This window comes from Micromys minutus (assembly GCF_963924665.1).
Source record: "Micromys minutus genome assembly, chromosome: 4".
NCBI lineage: Eukaryota > Metazoa > Chordata > Mammalia > Rodentia > Muridae > Micromys > Micromys minutus.
Genome location: NC_137973.1, coordinates 83,393,873 through 83,420,268, shown reverse-complemented (window position 1 = coordinate 83,420,268; position 26,396 = coordinate 83,393,873). Strand labels below are relative to the sequence as shown.

The window sequence follows — 26,396 nt, the reverse complement described above, 5'->3', positions numbered from 1 at the left end:
GTCCTCAGTGCCTGCTGTTCAAGACAACCAATTGTGTATTTAGGTAAGTTCTGCCCATCAGACCCCTGAGTGACAGCTGTGACAGTCACAGGGCACTTACTGACTCCTTTCAGTGTCTTCTCTTAGGCCAGTCTAGCATCACAGCAGAGATTTAAACCCGCACTTACCAGATCAATAAGATCAACCTCTGTGGGTCCAAGACACACAGAGCTACTGACACTGAAGGCCAGCTTCTGTAAACAGCAAGGTCCTGTCTTACTGATGAGTACAGAACTGCGAGCTGCAGGAGGAGGCATCTTGCAGTGTGGGAGCCTCGGTTGCCTCATGTGATGACACAGCTCTCACACCTAACTCTGCTGAGCCGTAACGAACACTTCACACAACAAACCACACGTAATGGGGCAAAATGTAAAGAGACGGTGAGCACTCCAATGGCAGGGCAAGTCAGCCGTCTGGAGGCTATCTGCAGAGACATCCGTTGTGTCCACAGCCACGGTCTCTGCTCAGTCAGAACTAGGAGGGGCCCTCACGGCATCTGCTGACCTGCCGCACACGCACTCACTGCTGAGACATTTTACCTCATCGCATTTATCACCGGCCACCCTGACTGGAGCTGGTAGACATTTTTACTGACCATGATTACCATACAGATGAATTTTCAAATATCCTTTTTAAAAAAGAAGAAAACCAACTTTATACAAATGTGTATGGTGCCATGATGACCTAAATAAACACTTTCCCAACTCTTGTCCTGGCTAACACTGGGACCCAGAGCATCCTGCGGGGTAAGTGTCTGTTCCTCAGCCCAAATGCAACCAGTATCCAATGGGCATAAATGATACTTTAAAATAGATGGATCTCTTAAAGTCTAGAATATGAATTTGAAATTTCAAGACATACAATTTTATTAATAATAAACTGGCATTGCCTTATTAAAATGCTTTCACTGAATAAAACAAATAATTGGTACTGTTCAAACATTTTAAATTTTTTCCTTAAAATTGTTTTGTATTCCATGGGCATGCTACAACCAAATAATACTTCCTTGAAGACAATCTAACAGCACGCAAAGCTGGAAGAGCAGCTGGAGGGAGCTCAGGGGCCCTGACCCTCCTCTCTGCCTCTGAGGTGCTGCGTGTTCCCACATGCTCAGACGCCCTGCTGCAGCTGTGTAAGGAAGCTGGACCAACAAAGGCCAGGCACCCACAGCCCCAACTCAACGTAGCTATTTTTACGTTATCTCTTCTCTTCTATCTTATCTCCAAACTCTGAAGTCTTACCACCAATATAACACGGCACTAACCCAGCAAACTCGCTGACAACATAGGGCATTCTGAGTCACTTGCCTTCCTAGATGGTACAATGCCAGTCATTTTGTAACAGTGTTAGAAGTACAAATGCAAAGCCCAGCACAGCAGCGATGGGAGGTAGCGGCAGGAGGATCAGGAGACCAGCGCCAGCCTCAGCTACATCTCAAGTTAGTGAGCAACCTCAACTACAAGAGACCCCTGAAAGAAAAAGTTCACACTGCGGACAGGAAGTCATCTATAGCACAAGGACAGCAAACATGTCATCATGAGAACAGAGCAGCTTTGTTACAGGCTCATGCACAACCAAGTCACCACACAAGCTTTTATCAACTGCACTAAAACGAGGAGCTCACCACCGCTGTATACTCCTCTGAAATCTGTACTGTCACCTCCACCAGAGGCAGCAAAGCTACAGCACTGAGTGGGAAGTGCCGCGCCCTGGGCCAGTGGAGTTTGACAGTAATCACTGGTTCTGTTAAGGCGAACAGCTCTGTGATAGCCTGAAACTCTATTAACTTAATTTAAAAAGATTTTAATACGTGTTTCACCTTATATTGATAACTTAATTGACCAAGATGATGAGTTAAATGCAGGAACATGTTGTGACTGTTAATATTCATGACACATAATGAAAATAAAGAAGGCTCTTGAAAGTCTAAATGAAACTATCCATAGGTTTTTAAAAAATATTCTCAAATCTAAGACACACCTGCAATTCTAGCACTTGGGAGATGGCAGCAGGAGGGTCAGGAGGGTCAGGAGGGTCAGGAGGTCAGGAGGGTCAGGAGGTCAGGAGTTCAGGAGGGTCAGGAGGGTCAGGAGGGTCAGGAGGTCAGGAGGGTCAGGAGGTCAGGAGGTCAGGAGGGTCAGGAGGTTCAGGAGGTCAGGAGGGTCAGGAGGTCAGGAGGTCAGGAGGGTCAGGAGGGTCAGGAGGTCAGGAGGGTCAGGAGGTCAGGAGGGTCAGGAGGTCAGGAGGTCAGGAGGGTCAGGAGGTTCAGGAGGTCAGGAGTTCAGGAGGTCAGGAGTTCAGGAAAGTCAGGAACTCAGGAAGGTCAGAAGGGTCAGGAGTTCAGGGTCACTGTTTCTATTCTCACAGACAGAAAATCTAAATTTCCTTCAAGCTTTCTCTAGGGATAACAATGGCTAAGAGTCTGAACAGGTGCTTCTCATATGGTATTATTTTCCTTCTTTTTCTCCTTTTCATGTATATTTGTGTGTGATGTATTTGCACATAGCCATGTTAACATGTACAGGAGTACCTGTATGTCATACATAAGCATGTATGTGTGTGTACACATGTTGAATTATAGGTGGGATGCCCACCCCACATTTATGTGAATTCTAAAGAATCTACACTCCAGGCCCATGGGAAGTGCTTTCATCACTGAACCATCCTCCCAGGCTTGAATTACTTCTTAAATTAGACAGAATACATAAGACTCTGGGGATGAAGTGTGCTGAGCCACTGACCTGCTCTCTAACGCCACAATGTGCCAAGCAGGGAAAAATTCCAAGGGAACAATGCAAAATAGGAGCCATCACAGACCAACCCAATTAACTGTAATTCAACAAAGTGTTCTCAAGTGGCACGGGTGTGCACACAGACAGGGAGTGACATAAGCATTCTATAGTGTTTGCTGCAGCGCTGAGACAAAAATTTACCATAATCATGAGTTTTAGATTCCCCATTCTAAAAAGATCACAGAAAGATTGGATTGCTTGTAGCATAAAAATGAAAATAAGATACAAATTAACTGCTGTATTTTATCTCTAGGCAGTAAAAGAGAAAACAGATTAGGGTTGAGAAATGAATAGTTCCTTGGATCCTCTAAAAAGATTCTGATGAATGTAATAACCAAATTAAATGTAAAAGAGAGAGGAGCTGTGGATGAGGAACTAGATAAACCCAAGTACACTGCTCAAGACACACTAACTAGGTCACACACTGAGACCCACTTACAGCGTGGCCACAGGAAAGCAGGGGCACTGGCAGAGGGAACGCTGAAAGCAAAAAGCTGAGTTTACCCAGTGACAGTCACCACAGAGGTCCTGTCATACACTGGGGTTTAAAGGGCTTTCCTGCATATGCACAATACACTACACATAAGTCATCAGCAGATCAAAGCAACATTTGAATATCTTAGCATAATAAGAGTAGAGGAACAGAATTAGCCGAGAGGCGCACGTGTGTGTGTGAGTGTGTGTGTGTGTATGAGTGTGTGAGTGTGTGAGTGAGTGTGTGTGTGTGTGTGTGTGTGTGTGTGTGTATGTAATGAGGTTAGACCATTTTCTCCTGAAAAGACATTTCAGAAACACATTAGTGAACAGTCCCTTAAAGACTGTACTGTCTGTTGCTTCTGCCTTTCAGAAGCTCACTGAGGGTATCTGGCTATGCAGAGCACAGCAGTGAGCCCAGACCTGGGAATGCAGGGGCAGAATTTCAAGTCTGCAGAGTGAGATCCTGTCTTAAGAAAGGAAGGAAGGACGGAAGGAAGGGAGGGAGGAAGGAAGGAAGGAAGGAAGGGAGGGAGGGAGGGAGGGAGGGAGGGAGGAAGGAAGGAAAGTAGGAAGGGAGGGAGGGAGGAAGGAAGGAAAGGAAGGAAGGAAGGACAGACAAGACAGTTTAGGTGAATTAGGTTTAATTAATATAGAGTTTTCCGAAATGATATATTTAAATTCCCTGACCAAGCCTTATTCATAAAGACAGTTTTAAATGTGAGTTAAGGAATGGGTGTAAGAATTTTACATCAGGGCATCTAAAGGATTTGATAACCTCTCATTTATACTTAGACAAATTCTCAGAAACATAAATCTTTGTGAAATATCTTTGCTCCAAGATAAAATTATATTCTCACGTTAGTTCATCTGTCCTCTCAATGCTCCAATGGGTCAGACATAACATGCTAAAGAATGTTCCAGAAAAAACAATCTAGAAAGTTCTTAGAAATATTTAGTAGCACTTTCTGTGGAGACATGTCAAGGCGGTCTGACTTACTGTGAGTTCACTCACATACCTCCGACCCAAGGTTCAGGTCCTCAGAAAGGAACATAACTTACTCCCCACCTCCTCGGCTGAAATCACACAGATAGGTAAACGTACTGTAAACAGCAAAGGCTCTGAACACACACAACCATCTTGTTGTAGCTGACAGCACGGCACATGCATGCCTGTGTGAGTGAGCAGGGAGAAAGTACTTGTGAATGTGACTATGTGTTTGTGTGTGTCCTGTCAGTGTGAGTGTGTCAGGGTGCATGTGTGTCTGTGAGAGAGCGACACCAAGAACAGGGAGGAAGAAGAGAAGGAGTGGGAGAAGCAGGAAGAGGAGGAGAGATACAAGAATCTTCCAGAAGTATTCTTTCTGGTCTTGCAGGAAGACAGTGGGGCATGAGGGACAAAGACTCACACTGGATGGGCAGAACACTCACTCTCATTAAACAGCCAATAGCCCACTGGAGCTCACAGCTAAGCTTCCAGCATTCTCACAAAGAAAAAAATAAACTTATATAAGTTATCACCCTGAGAAGCCCCAAAGCACTCTTTCTTCTCAATAGTTACCATTTATCCAGCCCAGTCTAATTACAGTCACATAATCAAGTAAAAGCCTTTACCATAAAGAACGTTCATTGCCTTTAACAGAGCAATGAGCAGAAAGTACGCACAAGTCAAGCTTCCCTTTCTCTTCCTCACACACAGCACTCTAGGTGTCTCTTAACCAAGAGACCAGGAAAGTGGTCCATGGGATAAATATGAAAATGCACTCAGCTCTCAGAAACAATGACTTTATGTAACACTTAAGAAAATGGATGCATCTAGAGAATATCATCCTGAGTGAGATAACCCAGTCACAAAAGAACAGACATAATATGCAGTCACTGATAGTGTGATGCTAACCCCAGAAAGCTCTGAATACTCCAGAAACAACTCACAGGCCACATGAAGTGCAAGAAAAACAAAGGCATAAATAAATAAATAAATAAATAAATAAATAAATAAATAAATAAGAAAATGAAAGACCATTATGCTTAATCCTTACACACCAAGAAAACTTTGACTATTTCCAGGATACATCTTGTTTTACATGTACTTTATGCTCATTGTAACTAGTAAGATTTTAATGCACACTACCAAACCTTTAAAAAAATCAAGTACTGACAAAAATGTATTCATATACTTTTATGCAAATACGCTTAAAATCTGTACATTTATCTTTGTTTTTTAAAATAAAGTTGTTCAATTTAAAAAAAGAAATAAGGTTAAATGTATAGACTTAAATTAATAACTGTTCTGTGTTAAACTGTTCTTAAATGGGACTTGAGATGTTTGGTGATGGAAAAAGTTACACCTATGTTCTTATTGGCTTGCTAATGTTGGCCCATATCTAGTATGTATGTGTAATATAATATATATATATATATATAATAGTTCTTCCTATAGTTTCAAATTATTTTGCATTTGGAGCCTAAAACCCTCTGCTAGATTTTACTTTATATGATTCTGTTGGCAGTGAAATCTAATAAGCATAGCACATTTCTGCCATTAAAATATGGTGGCCTTTAATGGTTCTCTCAGGAGATCGCAATACAAATTATGTAAAACTTTGGATGTTGGAGGCTGAGTCCCACGAGTGTCCACATATAGCCACAGTAGTCATCTGTGGCACATTTGTGGGTTTAGACCTAGAACAAGGTTAGGATCCAGAAAGCTCTCAGAGTTATCTAAGAATCTGGGGACAAAGAAAAAGGAAAGAAAAAAAAAGGAAGAAAGAAAATGCAACACGACTGTGGGAATCGGGAGCAGGCTACAGGAGGGCCACTGCAGATGACAGAGAATGTGACAGGCTATGAGCTTGATCCCTGGCACCAAAGAGGAAAACCACACGAGTAAGGCAGTTTTTTATTTCAATACAAGTCTGGGGGCTGATGTGACCTGGTTATTCTGTGGGTGTTGCCTGGAAGCAGGCAACAAGCCCCACTGAGAATGGCTCATCTTAAAACTCCCACCGTTTCCATCTCAGCCACTCTGACAGGTGTGAGGTGGAGTCTCAGAGTCATTCTGATTTGCATTTCCCTGATGGCTCAGGGTGTTGAACATTTTTAAACTGCTTCCAGCCATTAGAGATTTCTCTGTTGAGAATTCTCTACTTAGTTCTCTACCACATTTTTTTTTTTAAACTGACTTATTTGGGTTGTGTCTAACTTCTTAAGTCCTTATATATTTCTGATATAAGTCCTCTCTTGGATGTAGGGTTGGTGAAGATATTTCCCACTCTGTAGCCTGCTGATTTGTTCTATTGATGGTGTCCTTTGCCTTACAGAAGTGTTTCAGTTTCACAAGGTCCCATTTATTAAGTGTTGGTTTAGTGCCTGAGCTGTTGGTGTCCTGCTCAGGAAGTTGTCTCCTGTTCCAATGTGTTCAAGGCTTATTCCCCACTCTCTCTTCTATCAAGTTCAATGTATCTGGTTTTATGTTGAGGTCTTTTATCCACTTGGATTTGACTTTTGTGCAGGAGATAAATATGGATCTATTTGCATTTTCTACATCCAGTTGGACCAGCACCATCTGTTGAAGATGCTGTACTGTATGGTTTTGGCTTCTTTGTCAAAAATCAGGTGTTCATAGGTGTGTGGGTTTATTTCTGGGTCTTTGATTCTATTCCACTGACCAACCTGTATATTTTTATTCCAATACCATGCAATTTTTACTACTAGAGCTCTATAGTACAGCTTGAAATCAGGGATGGTAATACCTCCAGTTCAGGATTGTTTTAGCTATCCCGGGTTATCTTTCCATATAAAATGTCAAGGTCTATAAAGAATTGTGTTGGGATTTTGATGGGAATTGCATTGAATCTGTAGATTACTTTTGGTTAGATGGCCATTTATACTATGTTAATCCTACCTACTCATGAGCATGGGAGATCTCTTCATCTTCTGAGATCTTCTTTAACTTCTTTCTTCAGAGACTTGAAGTTCCTCTCATACAGATCTTTCACTTGCTTGGTTAATAGTCACACCAAGGTATTTTATATTATTTGTGACTATTGTGAAGGTTATTGTTTCCATAATTTCTTTCTCATCCCATTTATTGTTTGCATAAAGAAAGGCTACTGGTTTTTTTTTTTTAGTTACTGTTGTATCCAGTCACTTTGCTGAAGGTGTTTATCAGCTGTAGGGGTTGTCTGATAGAATGTTTGGGGTTGCCTGTGCACAGTGTCATACCATTTGTGAATAGTGAGAGCATAGGCTGGCTAGGATGTGGAGCCAAGGAAACATCCTCCATTGCTGGTGGGAGTGGAAACTTATACAACTTCTTTGGAAATCAATTCGGCATTTTCTCAGAAAATTAGAAATAGTTCTATCTCAAGACCCAGCTAATATTACTCCTTGACATATATCCCCAAAATACCAGAAGGACACTTGTTCAACTATGTTCATAGCAGCTTTACTTGTAATAGCCAGAAACAGGAAACAACCTAGATGTCTTCAACTGAAAAACAGATAAAAAAAATTTTTACACATTTACACAATGGAATATTACTCAGCTATTAAAAACAAGGACATCATGAATTTGCAGGCAAATGGATGGAAGTAGAAAGTATCACCCTGAGTGAAGTAACCTAGACCCAGAAAGGCAGGTATAGTATGTTAGCTGGGCTGTCTTGTCTGGCATCAGTGAGAGAGGATGTGCTTAGTCCTGCTGTGATCTGATGTATCAGGGTAGGCTGGTACCCACTCGGGCCTCTCCTTCTCTGAACAGAGGGGGAAGGGAGGGAGAGGTGTGAGGGTAGGAGTGGAGGGAAAGGAAGGAGGGGAGTTATGATCACAATGTAAAATGAATAAATAAGCAATTTTAAAAAAAATTTTTAAACGTCCACCTTCATGACCTGCTTTTCAACATTAAGACTCTTAAAGTAATAACACAACTAATTTATTCAGTGCAAGTTAGTTAATGCTAGAGAATACAATCAAATTAAAAAGATAGCAGGCTGATTTAAGACACTGTAAAGGGAAAAAGACAGCTGGGTTTGGAGCAACCACACACACCCCCATCTCTATCTTGCCCAAGATGCAAGAAGACTAGGAGTGGCCCCAGGCCGTCTGTGAGGTCACTGAGGCCTGAGGATGCTATGAGAGGAAGAAGCACAGGAAGCGCATGCAGTGTTTCATCGATTTATAGCACTCACATCGGCTCACATATGCTGCACTGTTCCTTTGCTGGTTTGGTGCCAACCTCAAGTAAAACCTGCCAAGTCACCACCGTTGCCCATCACTTTGCAGTCCGGCCTACCTTGCTGAAGCCAGGGTCTACCCAAGCACTGCTGCCTCTCTGCTGAGCCACACCACCCTTAGCTTTCCACAGTTGGAAACACTGAGCTGAAGTTTATTGCTAAACCAGTCAAATAAACATATTAATAGGACTGTTAAAATGCTCAGGAAAAACAAGAGAGAACCCTGACTGAAATACCAGTAGGCTATTTAGGAGAGTGCCAGACTGAAAATAAAATCAGGTAGTTGAGTGGCTCTCACTGAACGCTCTGAAGAGTGGCTGTCATAGCTTTCATGGTATTTAAGACATTGCTATGACAGAAAATCAAGTCTGCGAGGCTGTGCACACAAGAACCTCACAAGCACTTTGTTAACCTGAAAAGTCACTTTCCTCTGTAGAGCACATTTTCTCACAATATAAGGATTTAATTGGACTATTGATTCTGATCACTTCAGAGACAATTCCTATCCTAAAATTTTAATTTTGGAAATTGTCAACTTTTTTTACTTCTAGGTACAAAGATTTTTGAGAAAGAAGCTGGGTATAGTTCTGAGAAAATACTTTTCCCCCCAAATCATTGAAGGTCAACAAGTTGCTAGAAGACACAAAAGCTAAACTGTACATGTGGCCATTAAAGTTAGAAAAACGTGTTTGGGGAAAGGTACTGTTTATCATTTGAACAAAATCAGAAGATGATTTCCATGACTGCAGCATGTTGTTAAGTGGAGATAAGCCTGCTCCTACGCAGTGGAGATTAGCTTATATGCAGTGGAGATAAGCTTATATGCAGTGGAGATAAACCCGCTCATATACAGAAGCCCTCTGAGCTAGTCTCCCAATTCACTACAAGACCAAGCACAGTACCAAGGAGTAAAGCCCTGACGGGGACAGACATCATACAAAGATGACAGAACAAGGTTAGGCTTGCTCTTGGTTTAAATTACTCCGAGAGGAAGTTTCTCTCTTTAATGTGGTACCACACTGAGACTTCTATGTGGTGGTGTGCAGATTCTAGGTGACCATGGGGTACAAGACCTCTTTACCCCCTTTGTCTTAGTTTCCTTCTGCTGCTGCCATAAAACACTGACCAAAACCAAGTAGAGAAGGTTCTATATGGTGACAACTCACAATCCTCAGGCACGGAGGCAGGGGCTCCAGAGCACAACCTGGAGGCAGAACTGGGCTATGGAGAATTCTTACTGGCTTGTTCCCATGGCTCTAGCTTGTTCAGCCTGCTTTTTTATACAACCTAGCACTTCCCATGGTGTAGGGAGGGTACCCACAGTGAGCTGGGCCCTCCCACATCAATTCTTAATAAAGAAATCCTACACACATGCCTACAGGCAACTGATTTTAAAAATCTTCTCAATGGAAGTTCTTCTCAAATGATTCTAGATAGTGTCAAACTGACAAAAGGAAATTATCCAGACACCCTTCCAAGACTTGGGGAAGATCATCACTGAAAGGGAACAAAAAGCACATAGGTAGAAGACGGGAGGAGCACTGTGGAGCACTGCTGTCTGTGGGAGCAAGATAACCAAGGAACACTGTTTTCTGGACATGCCATGACTAGGTCAGGAAAACACGGAGCTGGGCTTATATGCACAAGATGGAATGTGTAACCTTCTGTCAAGGCTGAGGGAAGGACTCCATTCATGAAGCCCACTCTTTCCTAAGTTAACTACAGGCTATTAAGGTTTGCTGAAGGAGGAAGAGACATTTTACTAAATGGTATAACCATAAACCATCCTCTGGTAAAGAACTCACTTCTGCTCATGCAAGTAACTCTGATCAAACTCAATGTGTCACAAAAACAAAAAAAGTAAAATGGAGTTACTTAGGAAAAAAGCATTCAGCAGGAAGGGAAGAAAAGTAAAAGATGGCTGTCTTAGTCAGGGTTTCTATTTCTGCACAAACATCATGACCAAGAAGCAAGTTGGGCAGGAAAGGGTTAATTCAGCTTACACTTCCACATTGCTGTTCATCACCAAAGGAAGTCAGGACTGGAACTCAAGCAGGTCAGGAAGCAGGAGCTGATGCAGAGGTCATGGAGGGATGCTGCTTACTGGCTTGCTCCCCCTGGCTTGCTCAGCTTGTTTCCTTATAACCCAAGTCTACCAGCCCAGGGATGGTTCCACCCACAATGGGCGGGGCCAGGGATGGCTCCACCCACAATGGGCTGGGCCCTCCCCCTTGATCACTAGTTGAGAAAATGCCTTACAGCTGGATCTCATGGAGGCATTTCCTCAACTAAGGCTCCTTTCTCTGCGATAACTCCAGCTTGTGTCAAGTTGACACAAAACCAGCCAGTACAATGGCATAGGGTTGAACAGGATCAAAATACATTGCATGTACCTGTACCTGTGTACATGTGTATGCATGCTTGTATGTGTGCACGTGTGTGTGTGTGTGTGTGTGTGTGTGTGTGTGTAAATACAGACAGAGAACAGAAAAGGGAGAGAGAAAGCTGCCCACTATTCAGGCCAACATCAAAAAAATCTGAATATGCTTCACTTAGAAAATAAGTAAATGTAGACAGACTGAAATGTATCTTAAAAATGAAGCATCTGCCTAGGAGGCCTGGACACATCCCACTACACACAGGAGGCCTGGACACATCCCACTACACACAGGAGGCCTGGACACATCCCCACTGCACACAGGAGGCCTGGACACATCCCACTACACACAGGAGGCCTGGACACATCCCCACTGCACACAGGAGGCCTGGACACATCCCACTACACACAGGAGGCCTGGACACATCCCCACTACACACAGGAGGCCTGGACACATCCCACTACACACAGGAGGCCTGGACACATCCCCACTGCACACATGAGGCCTGGACACATCCCCACTGCACACAGGAGGCCTGGGTACATCCCACAGCACACAGGAGGCCTGGACACATCCCACTACACACAGGAGGCCTGGACACATCCCCACTGCACACAGGAGGCCTGGGTACATCCCACTACACACAGGAGGCCTGGACACATCCCCACTGCACACAGGAGGCCTGGACACATCCCCACTACACACAGGAGGCCTGGACACATCCCCACTGCACACAGGAGGCCTGGACACATTCCACTACACACAGGAGGCCTGGACACATCCCCACTACACACAGGAGGCCTGGACACATCCCCACTACACACAGTAGGCCTGGGTACATCCCACTGCACACAGGAGGCCTGGGTACATCCCACTACACACAGGAGGCCTGGACACATCCCCACTGCACACAGGAGGCCTGGACACATCCCACTACACACAGGAGGCCTGGACACATCCCCACTGCACACAGGAGGCCTGGGTACATCCCACTACACACAGGAGGCCTGGACACTTCCCCACTGCACACAGGAGGCCTGGACACATTCCACTACACACAGGAGGCCTGGACACATCCCCACTACACACAGGAGGCCTGGACACATCCCCACTACACACAGTAGGCCTGGGTACATCCCACTGCACACAGGAGGCCTGGGTACATCCCACTACACACAGGAGGCCTGGACACATCCCACTGCACACAGGAGGCCTGGATACATCCCACTACACACAGGAGGCCTGGACACATCCCCACTGCACACAGGAGGCCTGGACACATCCCACTGCACACAGGAGGCCTGGACACATCCCCACTACACACAGGAGGCCTGGACACATCCCACTGCACACAGGAGGCCTGGACACATCCCACTGCACACAGGAGGCCTGGACACATCCCACTACACACAGGAGGCCTGGACACATCCCCACTGCACACAGGAGGCCTGGACACATCCCACTGCACACAGGAGGCCTGGACACATCCCCACTACACGCAGGAGGCCTGGACAAATCCCACTGCACACAGGAGGCCTGGACACATCCCACTGCACACAGGAGGCCTGGATACATCCCACTACACACAGGAGGCCTGGACACATCCCCACTGCACACAGGAGGCCTGGACACATCCCACTGCACACAGGAGGCCTGGACACATCCCCACTGCACACAGGAGGCCTGGACACATCCCCACTACACACAGGAGGCCTGGGTACATCCCACTGCACACAGGAGGCCTGGGTACATCCCACTGCACACAGGAGGCCTGGGTACATCCCACTGCACACAGGAGACCTGGGTACATCCCACTGCACACAGGAGGCCTGGGTACATCCCACTACACACAGGAGGCCTGGACACATCCCCAATACACACAGGAGGCCTGGGTACATCCCACTACACACAGGAGGCCTGGACACATCCCCACTACACACAGGAGGCCTGGACACATCCCCACTACACACAGGAGGCCTGGACACATCCCACTACACACAGGAGGCCTGGACACATCCCCACTACACACAGGAGGCCTGGACACATCCCCACTACACACAGGAGGCCTGGACACATCCCCACTACACACAGGAGGCCTGGACACATCCCCACTGCACACAGGAGGCCTGGGTACATCCCACTACACACAGGAGGCCTGGACACATCCCCACTACACACAGGAGGCCTGGGTACATCCCACTACACACAGGAGGCCTGGACACATCCCACTGCACACAGGAGGCCTGGGTACATCCCACTGCACAAAGGAGGGCTGGGTACATCCCACTGCACACAGGAGGCCTGGGTACATCCCACTGCACACAGGAGGCCTGGGTACATCCCACTGCACACAGGAGGCCTGGGTACATCCCACTACACACAGGAGGCCTGGGTACATCCCACTACACACAGGAGGCCTGGACACATCCCACTACACACAGGAGGCCTGGGTACATCCCACTACACACAGGAGGCCTGGGTACATCCCCACTGCACACAGGAGGCCTGGGTACATCCCACTACATACAGGAGGCCTGGACACATCCCCACTGCACACAGGAGGCCTGGGTACATCCCACTACATACAGGAGGCCTGGACACATCCCCACTGCACACAGGAGGCCTGGGTACATCCCACTACACACAGGAGGCCTGGACACATCCCCACTACACACAGGAGGCCTGGGTACATCCCACTACACACAGGAGGCCTGGACACATCCCCACTGCACACAGGAGGCCTGGGTACATCCCACTACACACAGGAGGCCCGGACACATCCCCACTACACACAGGAGGCCCGGACACATCCCCACTACACACAGGAGGCCCGGACACATCCCCACTACACACAGGAGGCCCGGACACATCCCCACTACACACAGGAGGCCCGGACACATCCCCACTACACACAGGATGCCCGGACACATCCCCACTACACACAGGAGGCCTGGACACATCCCACTGCACACAGGAGGCCTGGGTTACATGCCACTGCACACAGGAGGCCTGGGTACATCCCACTGCACACAGGAGGCCTGGACACATCCCCACTACACACAGGAGGCCTGGGTACATCCCACTACACACAGGAGGCCTGGACACATCCCCACTACACACAGGAGGCCTGGGTACATCCCACTACACACAGGAGGCCTGGACACATCCCCACTACACACAGGAGGCCTGGACACATCCCCACTACACACAGGAGGCCTGGACAATCCCACTACACACAGGAGGCCTGGACACATCCCCACTACACACAGGAGGCCTGGACACATCCCCACTACACACAGGAGGCCTGGACACATCCCCACTACACACAGGAGGCCTGGACACATCCCCACTACACACAGGAGGCCTGGACACATCCCCACTGCACACAGGAGGCCTGGATACATCCCACTACACACAGGAGGCCTGGACACATCCCCACTACACACAGGAGGCCTGGGTACATCCCACTACACACAGGAGGCCTGGACACATCCCACTACACACAGGAGGCCTGGGTACATCCCACTACACACAGGAGGCCTGGGTACATCCCCACTGCACACAGGAGGCCTGGGTACATCCCACTACATACAGGAGGCCTGGACACATCCCCACTGCACACAGGAGGCCTGGGTACATCCCACTACATACAGGAGGCCTGGACACATCCCCACTGCACACAGGAGGCCTGGGTACATCCCACTACACACAGGAGGCCTGGACACATCCCCACTACACACAGGAGGCCTGGGTACATCCCACTACACACAGGAGGCCTGGACACATCCCCACTGCACACAGTTGGCCTGGGTACATCCCACTACACACAGGAGGCCCGGACACATCCCCACTACACACAGGAGGCCCGGACACATCCCCACTACACACAGGAGGCCCGGACACATCCCCACTACACACAGGAGGCCTGGACACATCCCACTACACACAGGAGGCCTGGGTATATCCCACTGCACACAGGAGGCCTGGACACATCCCCACTACACACAGGAGGCCTGGACACATCCCCACTGCACACAGGAGGCCTGGGTACATCCCCCCTGCACACAGGAGGCCTGGGTACATCCCACTACACACAGGAGGCCTGGACACATCCCCACTACACACAGGAGGCCTGGGTACATCCCCACTACACACAGGAGGCCTGGGTACATCCCCACTACACACAGGAGGCATGGGTACATCCCACTGCACACAGGAGGCCTGGGTACATCCCCACTGCACACAGGAGGCCTGGGTACATCCTACTGCACACAGGAGGCCTGGGTACATCCCCACTACACACAGGAGGCCTGGGTACATCCCCACTACACACAGGAGGCCTGGGTACATCCCCACTACACACAGGTGGCCTGGGTACATTCCACTACACACAGGAGGCCTGGGTACATCCCACTGCACACAGGAGGCCTGGGTACATCCCCACTACACACAGGAGGCCTGGGTACATCCCCACTACACACAGGAGGCCTGGGTACATCCCCACTACACACAGGAGGCTTGGGTACATCCCACTACACACAGGAGGCCTGGGTACATCCCACTACACACAGGAGGCCTGGGTACATCCCACTACACACAGGAGGCCTGGGTACATCCCCACTACACACAGGAGGCCTGGGTACATCCCCACTACACACAGGAGGCCTGGGTACATCCCCACTGCACACAGGAGGCCTGGGTACATCCCACTACACACAGGAGGCCTGGGTACCATCCCAACTACTGCACACAGAAAGTTCATGTGAAAGTCAAGATCCATGAATAGATGATTCTAAAGAACAGGAGGAAGAAAATCACCTTACCAGACAAGATGGTGACAGTGATGAACACACCGTTCCTGGGGCATGAACAAGCATCCAAACTTCCCAATCCAGCTACACACCAAGACAGAATGTTCCCTCATGCCCTGCAAACGCCCTTGAAGGTCTTCTGAGGCTTGCAAATTAATCCTTCTTATTCTCTAAACACAACAACTGATTGTAGAATCAATTGCAGCTGAAATGTCCTGTTACCTGGATCACTATTCTCCTTAAAGCACATTTCATTTCCTAACCACACTAAGTGCCCATCAGACACACACACACACACACACACACACACACACACTCTTACACATGGTTCCACAGAAATATCACATAAAGTGTGAGACACATCAGCTGCCCAAGTGAAAAAGGACAGATTGTTCAGAATGTGTAAGGATCTATATTCAAATATCAGTATTTACACGTTTAAGAACTACATGAGAAAAACCTGTTAGAAAGTGACAGGAGACAAGAGAAAGAACATTCAGTGGCATGAGCTAAAACTATCTTGAGTGTAACTACGGCAGCATATCATAGACTGTTTACAAAACAGATCTGTACAGCTCCAATGCTTCTGCCCATTACAGAGTATAAAGATGATTCTCTGCACAATAAAAGTATGAACTAGTCATGGAACAAAACTTAATGCTATTAACATATTGACTTTAATGTTTTTACAAACTAATTAGAATGTCTTTAACATATCAATTAACAAAAATCAGGGTGACCTTCCTACACAGAGTATTCCACACAATGAAAACAGTCCGACATATAAGTCTGAGAGTGAACCTGAGACACTCCAAGTGTCTAGGCGGGATAAATGGTCGTAATTAGACATGGATGACCAAATGTTAGACCAGAGAAACTAAAACAAGTTAACAAATTAAACACAGTGAGTCAAAATTAACAAAACTCCAGTTACAGCTAGGAGAGCTTGTGTCTGTTAGACAGACAGATTCACCACAGCGCTCGTGGGCGTGAGATGACGCACACTATCTGAGGAGCTGGGTCCAACAGCTGCGTGTAGGAAGAGCCGGGAAGGGAGGAGACGGCTCAGACTGTAGAGCACACACTGAAGTACCCTGCAGATGTGCTCTGCACAGGAAATCTGATGCCGCACAGACACTTGCTAGCACACCTGTGTGTCACTTCAGTCTATCACTCGAGGTCAAGTGCAGACGTTTCCTCTGGAATTATGTGAGCATGTCAGATTTTGGGACACTTGGGGTTTGAGGGTTAGAGAGCAACAGGTCCCACATGTGCAGAGCCTGCTGAGACACTGCAGCAGGAAGGCTTAGGCATGAGGAAGAAACACACGGGACAGCAGCCACCCACGTAAATGAAGTGAGAAATCGAAGGACCGTTCCTTAGGGTTACTTCATTCTGTTGCCATGACCACCTAGTTACCGGTTTCAATATGCAGATATACCTTTTAGGATTTAATTATGTATTTAAATCATATGCATAATTATACCAATCTCTTAAAAGTGAGATAATGTATATTAAGAGAAACCTCTAACGATAAAGGAACATTTCTCATATTAAGCTAATAGCAAAACTCTTTTTTGTTGTTAATTTCTTTTTTAAAAAGTTAAGCAGTATGAGATTCTCCTGGTCTGAACACCCCAGTTCACGTCCAGAACAAAGGCTGCAGAAACAGACCATCTGACAGCGCACCGTCCTCCTCAGACTTAGACACACTACAGAGAACAGTAATGCCTGCGCCCGCTGTGGCTTCTGCTGAGACGGACAGACACTGAGCTCTGTTTGTGCTCCTCTCACACTAAGGTCTGGTAAGTAGAACGCAGCATCTCTGACCCAAGCCGCGTGTCCTCTGCCTCTGCAGCACCTCATTCCACCTCTGCTGTTCTGCTCGAACCCTGCAATGGCCCCATTATATTATCACCATGTCATAGGTGCTGAGCCTCTGAAGTTAAACCAAAATCAGCACAAAAGCCAGGTTTCAAACGCTTGTCTCACTAGAAAGCTCATCAAACACTCCCCTCTCTTGAGGGCCCTGAATAAATCAACTGAACTGAGACAGCTGTGTCTCTGAAGTTACTCATCTTGTGGCAGCAGAACCACATTCACCATAATAATCCAAAGTCCAGGCCTGGCTAAAGGTCCCTGACCCCCTACAGTTAGGAAATGCCCCACGGACACAGACAGCAAACCTACGTTCTACTACAGCATGACATTGCAACAGGTACTGGAAGAAACAGTAAGGGCCGAGGGTACCAGGGTTGGCTCTGAGCAGCAGGAGGCAGTGGCAACATGAAGTAGCTTTAGACATCTGCAGCATGGCATCTGTCACCAGGCGGGTCTTGTCATGATTTCTAGTCCCCTTCTACTGCCTGCTTTTCCTGTTCCTGATCAGCTTAGGCTACAGCGCTCCCCGGAATCTCATGAATAAATCAACATGTTTTGAATCAGTCCTTTTTGTGTTTAAAATAGTAGCCTATTAAAAAAACTCCAAGGAAGGTGCCTAATAAACAACAGGAAACAGGCGGAGGTTACCAAATCCTATCACCCTAGTGCTCACTGTTCTCACTACACTGTGCCATGAGAATCGGGGTTCCTAACCTCGTTCAAAATCTGCTCAGCTAAGAGCTGCCTTCACAGGGTTTAAATCAAACTTAGTTGAGATGGCTTACCTGTCCGGAATACCTAGCCTCTTGACGCTTCTATAAACAGAAAGAGTATTTGCAACATGTCGGTAATTGAACCAGAATCGGGATGTGCACACCTAGAGTTAAAACAAAACCATGATTTATGAGTCAAAGCAAGGATCAGAGAACTACTGCACTTGAAGTCCATATGAAAATGCCTGAAGCATTCTGGGCTTAGAAATATCTAAGAACATTAAAGACTTTCAATAAAATCACCCCCCCCCCAAAGAAAGGCTTTTACAACTGATAGTAAATAAGACTAACCAGCTGAAGAGAAATCAGTCTACACAGAATTTAACCCAATACCGACCCAACACTGCTCATCTCCATTTCTGTGCGTCTGTAGTGTCCCTAAAAGATTCGATTCTTTAGAATCAGAGAAAACATCTGTAATATCCTCAGACTAGCTGCCCTGTGATATGTAATATTTGTTTCTTAATTTAACTGCTACCTTCATCGTGGGAAGTGAGACAGACAACAAAATACAACTTACAAAAGAGGTTCACACATGCACAGGAAGAGCCATGCTATAAGGTTATTGAACTAAAGACTACAAGAAGTCAACTAAAACTTTCACTATAATGAAGATCACTAAAAATATCAAAGGACCTAGAGAGGGTCTAGAGAGATAGCTCCGCTGTTAGATCACTACTGTTCTTGCAGAGGACCCAAGTTCAGTTCCCAGGACCCAGGAAAGATGAGCTTATAATCACCTGTAAGTCTAGACTCTGGAGGACCACCCCCTCTTCTGACCTCTATGGGTACTGTACACACACACACAAACACACACAAACCCACACACACACACAAACCCACACACACACAAATGAGAGGAAAATAAAAATCTCTTTTAAGTTACTAGGGAAATCTAACTGTAACACAAAGTGGTTTTGGTTTTTGTTTGTTTGGTTTGTTTGTTTGTATACTGGGAAATCTATCCCCAGTGAGACAGGAAGAAAGACTGGCGGTAATTATTGTATCTGCCGCATACACTCCTGCTGTGCACCACAACTCCACACTCCAGGAATCACCATCCTTAGGAAAACCCAGTCAAGTTCACAAATATGCACATTTAAGCCAGGCAGGTAAGGTGGAGCGTGTTTGTAATCCCAGCTTTGGAGAAGCAGGAACAGGATTGCTATACATTCGGGGTCTGCCTGGGCAACAGAGTGAGATCCTCAATTTCACACAGAATGTTCAACATTACTGAACAAAATAATAAAAAATTAGGATCTCAACACCCAGGAACTAAATGATACAATGTATCCTAACACAGAAAACCTTTTTTACAGCATTTGGAAAAGAAACCTATATATCCACCAGTAAGGAAAGAGCCTAAAATATGGTAAGGAAATGCAAAAGCGCAGACTAAGGACAGACCCAGTGTGAGAAACACATAACACAGACACAGAAGACATCTTCATGCTCTGTGTGTCTTCTTTCTCCACAGAGAGAGAGGCTTCGCCAGATATTGACTCTGGAATGTGGGACATGAAAACAGTCTCTCCCTTTCAGCTGAGGTAACAGTCACACAGACAATTAGTCTGTCTTCTTTCCTTCTCTTACACCTTTCTGTATGATTTGAATTTTCTACCATTATCATGTCTTACAAACATAAAAATCCATAAGACAGCATAAGTTATCTGTAAACCAGTACTACAGAGAAATGTAAGCATTCACTTCGAGCATTAAAATGATTCCACATTCTGTGTTTATTGTGATGACAGCACCTCAGATGTATTCTTGTATTTATTTACAAATTACCACTTGGCAGGAAATTTTAAAGTAAGAAATAGTATTAGTAGCTATTGCCAATTTAAGTTAAAAAAAAAAAAGTTGTTGAATTCACTGTAGTGACCCACAGCGGTAAACCAGCACTCCAGAGGTGCAGACAGGACACCAGCAGTTCACAGCCAGCCTCAGCTACACAGAGAGCCAGAGACCAGCCTGGGCTACAGAACACCCTTTTTCAAAGAGACAAAGTGGGGTGACAGAGGGAGAGGAGAGAAGGTTTTCTTTTTCTATTAAAAATTTTTAAGGGATAAATTTTACTTTTAAAATTTTAATTCACAATTCACAAAACTTTTAGGATAAATATTTAATGTGAGCACCAAGATATATGTTCGAAGAGCATACTTACCAAAACAGCCCAGTTATTCGTGTGTCCACTTCGAAAGAACAGTTCTGCTTGGTCCTATGGGTCAGATAAAAGCAAAATCATTCACACATACACACACTTTACGGAAACATACAATTTCCCAAAATTAAAGAGGGGTGAACAATATTTAGGACTCATGGACCTTTATATTTAATGTTTTTAATTTTTAAAAATTATTTAATAGTTTTTAGATTTACTTTTGTGTACTTGTGCTTTGCCTGTACGCATGTATGTGAACTAAGGGCACACCTAGTGTCCACACAGGTGAGAATGCAGCACTGGACCCTCCAGAACTGGGGAACTAGACATCTGTGAGCCACCAAGAAGGTGCTGGGAACCAAACCTGGACCCTCTGGAAAAGCTTCCTTGCTCTTAACCACTGAGCCATCTCTAGCCCCTGGTGGGCTTTTCTATAATAGCAATCAAGTTCGTTTATGAAGCTATTGTATTTGGCCTTATGAACAGAATAATCAAACATAAACTCTGCAGGTAATAGTGCTTGCTGCCAAGTCTAGGGTCCTGGACCCACATGGTATAGAAAATTGACTCCCATATGTTGTCCTCTGGCACCTGCAAACATCCTATGATACATACAGTCATGTAATTAATCTTAATTAACTACAATTAATGTAGCTTCTAAAAGATACTGTTTCAGTACAAAAAGCCCTACTTAATTTAAGACGATAAATGAGAAAAAGCCCTAACCTAGAAATCTGGAGATCAAGCTGTGGTCTTGTCTGAGACACTAATTAAACTAATAAAACAAAGTAACTATCTAGGAGGCTTGGTTCCCGGGCTGAAGGTATAAGTTAATGCAGAGCATTTGCCTACCAAGCATCAGCCCAGGATTTAATCTCTGGCACAAATAAGTAAGTAAGTAAATCCACTTATCCCCTTCCACACACTCTGAGCAAAAGCACTACCAACCCCACACCATGATGTCATTTAGAGATATGCTGCACATATAAATGCTGGCAAGGATGTGGAGAAAGAGGAACACTCCTCTATTATTGGTGAGATTGTAAGCTGGTACAACCATTCTGGAAATCAGTCTGGTGGTTCCTCAGAAAATTGGACATAGTACTATCTGAGGACCCAGCTATTCCACTCCTGGGCATATACCCAAAATATGTTCCAACATCTAACAAGGACACATGCTCCACTATGTTCACAGCAGCCTTATTTATAATACCCAGAAGCTGGAAAGAACCCACATGTCTCTCAACAAAGGAATGGCTACAGAAAATGTGGTACATTTACATAATAGATTACTACTCAGCTATTAAAAACAATGACTTCATGAAATTCTTAGGCAAATGGATGGAACTAGAAAATATCATCCATCCTTAGTGAGGTGACTAACTCACAAAAGAACACACATCACTGATAAGTGGATGTAGGCTAAAGCTCAGAATGCCCATGATACAACTCACAGATCATATGAAGCTCAAGAAGAAGAAAGACCAAAGTGTGGGTGCTCCAGTCCTTCTTAAAAGGGGGAACAAAATACAGGAGGAATACAGAGCCAAACAGTGGAACAGAGACTGAAGGAAAGGCATCCAGGGACTGCCTCACCTGGGATCCATCCCATACACAGACACCAAACCCAGACAATATTGCTGATGCCAAGAAGTGCATGCTGACAGGAGCCTGATATAGCTGTCTTCCTGAGAGTCTCTACCAGAGCCTTACTGACACAGATGAGGATACTTGCAGCTAACCATCAGACTGAACACAGGGACACGGATGGAGAAGTTAAAAGGACTGAATGAGCTGAAGGGGTTTGCAACCTCATAAGAAGAACAACAGTATCAACCAACCAGACACCCCAGACCTCCCAGGGACTAAACCACCAACCAAAGAGTACACACGGAGGGACTCATGGCACTGTGGGGCATCAATGGGATGAGAGGCTCTTGGTCCTATCAAGGCTCCATGCGATGCCACAGTGTAGGGGATGTCAGGACGGGGAGGTGGGAGGGAGTGGGTGGGAGGTGAATACCTCATAGAAGTAGGGGGATGGGGAATTGGATGGGGAGTTTCTGGAGAAGAAACCAAGAAAGGGGATAACATTTGAAATGTAAATTTTAAAAATCCAATAAAAAAAAAGAAAACAAAACTAGGAAGCATTAAACAAATGCAAGTGAATTACTGCAGTCACATGTTAGTCTTTCTGTTTGAATTTATCTGCTTAAAACGTTTGCTAGGTTATCATTTAAAGCTGCACCACACACACACCATCTTCTTTACCATAACTTAAGCTCATTACTCTCCTCGTCTTCTTGGTGTACATTAAAATCCCCCTTCCCACAGGATCTAAGCTCTAACAGAAGCTGGCCTTTCGTCAGGTGGATGCACTAATGCAGTCCAAACTTGGCACAAATTTGATTAAATATTTTTGAACACATGAATGTATGGTCCACATAACTTTATGTCAATGACCAAAAGCATCATATACAAAAATTGAAACATAAGTCATTTAACTTCAAAATCTTTCTCAGGTCATGATAATCCCTCTATTGAAATAGACTCTCTGTGTAACGAGAATACACGGTGAAAATGGTTATGCCAAGAACTTTTCAACATTTAATTCCAGTCTGAGTAGAACAGTATCCTGAGATAGCGTTGATCCCAAGTGTGAGGCCACATCATCTCCCTCATTCCGCAACCAAAACAAAATAACCCCTTGTGTTTGACGTCATGTTCAAGCTCAAGTCACGTGACACTGCTGTTGATTCTCTAAGATTTCTGAATTACGATCACTCTTTATTAGTCACAACACTAAACACCAGCTATCAAGTAGTGAAAATATTTGGATATTAAAACATGTTGAAACATCTATAAGAACTGCTGAGTTTTAGTTTCAAGTTTTCAATTTCTCTAGCTGTTGATGCAGGAGATAGTTACTGCAAGGCTGTTGGTTTTAAACACTGTCTCAGACAAATACAATTTCCTTCATGTGTTCCTAATCTCCACTCAGTCTTTACACTAAAGTGACTTATGTGTAGGCTGTATATTTAAGAATTATATACATTTAAATTCATAGCTTGGTGTTTACTATCATGCTTTGGCGTGGTAAATACGTGTATTTGAATGTGCAAAGGTATTTCAGTGTCCTCTAGCCTGATGTCATGCAGTGCTCCATACCACTGCAATGCACACGTGTGAGTAAGAGTTGCTATTTCTACACTTAAAGACTTTACCATAGCAACATCTTCCCAAAGAACAAACACAGTTTTCATGACTGCTGTTTTGTTTGCTTCTCTGCTGCGGTGACAAAACAGTGACCAAAAGCAGCTTGGGCAGGACCAGAACTCAGACAGGAAACTGGAGGCAGGAACTGAAGCAGAGGCCATTGGGAATTCTGATTACTGGCTTGCCACCTGCCCAGGAGTTGGGGTTAGGCACTGCCCACAAAGAGCTGGGCCTCCTTCATGAATCATTAAGCAAGAAAATGCCTCCAAAGACTTACCTACTGGGCAATCTTAGAGAAGAGTTTTCTCAACTGAGGTTCTCTTTCCAGGTGATTCTAGCTTGTGTCAAGTTGACCAAAGCGGGGGGGGGGGGGGGGGCAATCAGCAGACACATTAAAATAATGGCAGATGTGCACAGTACCAAACCCGGCTCTTTTTCCGTTACTAGAGCAGTCAACATGGCTGAGTTCAAACGTGGTTTATTAATCACTGAGTTGAGCATACCTTAGAGAAGTGGTTTACCACCCCACCCCACCCCACCAAGCCCACCACACCTTCGTCTTCCATCTATAGAGAGGGTAGCAGACTCACTAAATGTAGGAACAGAGACTGCAGCAAAGAGCCTAATAAATGGCGATTTCAGCTGCCTGGCTAGCAGGAAACTTTCCGAGACACAAAGGCCCACTCAAGTGTGAGAACAGACCCACCTCTACAACCACCATTACCTCCCAAATCCTTTCCTAGCTGCCAAGGAAAGCAACAAGGAGGTGCTCCTGCAGACAACCCACTGGCTTAGGGATCGGGAGGCCTGAGCTAAAACCGAGCTGTACATGACACTGAGGTGAGTCAGTTTGCACTTTAGCCTTGAGTTTCTCCAAAAGAAAATAAGATTCGGGGCTGGAGAGATGGCTCAGTGGTTAGAGCACTGACTGCTCTTCCAGAGGTCCTGAGTCCAATTCCCAGCAACCACAGGGTGGCTCACAACCATCTGTAGTGGGATATGTGATGCCCTCTTCTGGTGTGTAAGTGCGCATGCAGGCAGAACTCTATACACAATAAATAAATAAATCTTTTTTAAAAGATTACATTTGACCTAAATAATCTCTAGTGTAGTTTCCAGGCTCAAAATTGTCACTGCACTGAAAATTCTGAGGGAGGCAATGTAAAGTTACTCACAGAACATTTAATTAATGGAGCACCTTCTATGTGTCAAGCACCATGAATATATAATGATAGGAAAGTCACCAAAAGCATGCCATTTTCTCTCAAGAATCTCAGAGTTTAATACGGGCAGACATGTAAATGCACGGCACCACAATGTACATTTATGAATTCACTGTATGCACAGACATCTATTCTGGTGGGTTTGAGACTGTATCACGGTGTCTGCCTCCATAAAGATTACTGTCCAGTTGAATAGACACACATTAGCAAAGAACCCACCACACAATCTATAAAGACACCAAATGTGGTTTGTAATTGTATCAGGGGAATATGACTTTGTTGGGGAGGTTTTCCCTGCAGAAGTGACACTCTGGGTGAATAGCCTAAAGATAAGAAAAGGATAAAAGACAAGGAAGATTTGGGCCGATGGCAGAAGGGGTTTCTGTGGTTTGAGAAAGTGGAAGTTTAACAAGCCTAGACATTTAAAGAAGGGAGCCGGGGATTCCAAGAAGGAAGGCTGAGTAACACCATCAGTCAACATTTTAAAGGTTACTCCTACCACAGCTTAGAGAAGAGACTAAAAACCAGAACTACTCCAGGCATAGTTAGAGAACTACTGCAGTCTCCGTGAGAGATGAAACTTTGGCACGGTGTTTTTCAAAAGCCTGCTAACACCCGGGTTCCTGAGCAGGAGGACCAAGCAGGTCTAAAAATAATGCTAGAAATCCAAATCACTTCACCGTGATTCGTCGGTGAAAGCATCCGAAAGAAACCAGGCGTCCTGCGGAAGAGGGAGGTCGGGGCCGAAGGGCAAAACAGCAAAACCATGACAGTCGTTACGCACGCCCTGCCTGTCACAGGAGCAGAGGACCGGCCCCTTCTCCGTCACCGATGGCTTCGCACTCTTAACAGGGCAATCTAAACGGTTGGATCGAGTCACTGTCCTCAAGACCGACAGTCCACAGCCCAGCCCGGGGAGGGAAGATGCTGTAAGCCGCTTCCCCCAGGAGTCGTGCGCCCCACGTCTGAGGAGCTCACAGCCACGACACACGGTCCTCCTGATCAGTTCTCAACAGACACCAATGCCTACCTCGATGTGACTAGTGGCGGAGCTGCGGAGAGACAAGAGCGCCAAGGCGGCCAGGGTAGCCACAGGCAGGGCGAGAGAGCAGGGGGCAGCCATATTTGCCGGCTTCTCACGCCCCGAATAGCCAAGGGGCGGGGCGAGTGCCGTAAAGCAGCGCGCTGCGGCTGCCGTGCACGGGTTTGTTTTTCTCACGGCGGTGGCCACCGCGGAGTGGCTGGGGCAGCCTCACTGCAGAGTCTTCACTCAGATGTGTTTCTAGGGTTTTGTTTTGTTTGTTTGTTTGTTTTTGTTTTTGTAAAATAGGCCCAATACTTAAGGAGAACGTTTTAAAACATAAATTTGGGTCCACAGATTTTGCTATTAGACGTCAAGGTGGAAATGTGA

General features: G+C 45.7%; 1 protein-coding gene across 1 annotated transcript in view; it reads right to left on the bottom strand.

Annotated features, from left to right (window-relative positions):
* Positions 1-26,122, bottom strand: part of PIGK (phosphatidylinositol glycan anchor biosynthesis class K) — a 79,454-nt gene extending 53,332 nt beyond the window's left edge. Inside the window, exons 1-3 of the mRNA XM_080915143.1 lie at positions 26,016-26,122; positions 20,550-20,603; positions 18,395-18,486 (exon numbers count right to left, since the gene is read on the bottom strand). Of these exons, the coding sequence (XP_080771269.1) occupies positions 18,395-18,486; positions 20,550-20,603; positions 26,016-26,108 (239 nt within the window). The 5' untranslated portion in view covers positions 26,109-26,122. The remainder of the gene's footprint in view (positions 1-18,394; positions 18,487-20,549; positions 20,604-26,015) is intronic.
* Between the last annotated feature and the right edge of the window lie 274 nt (positions 26,123-26,396).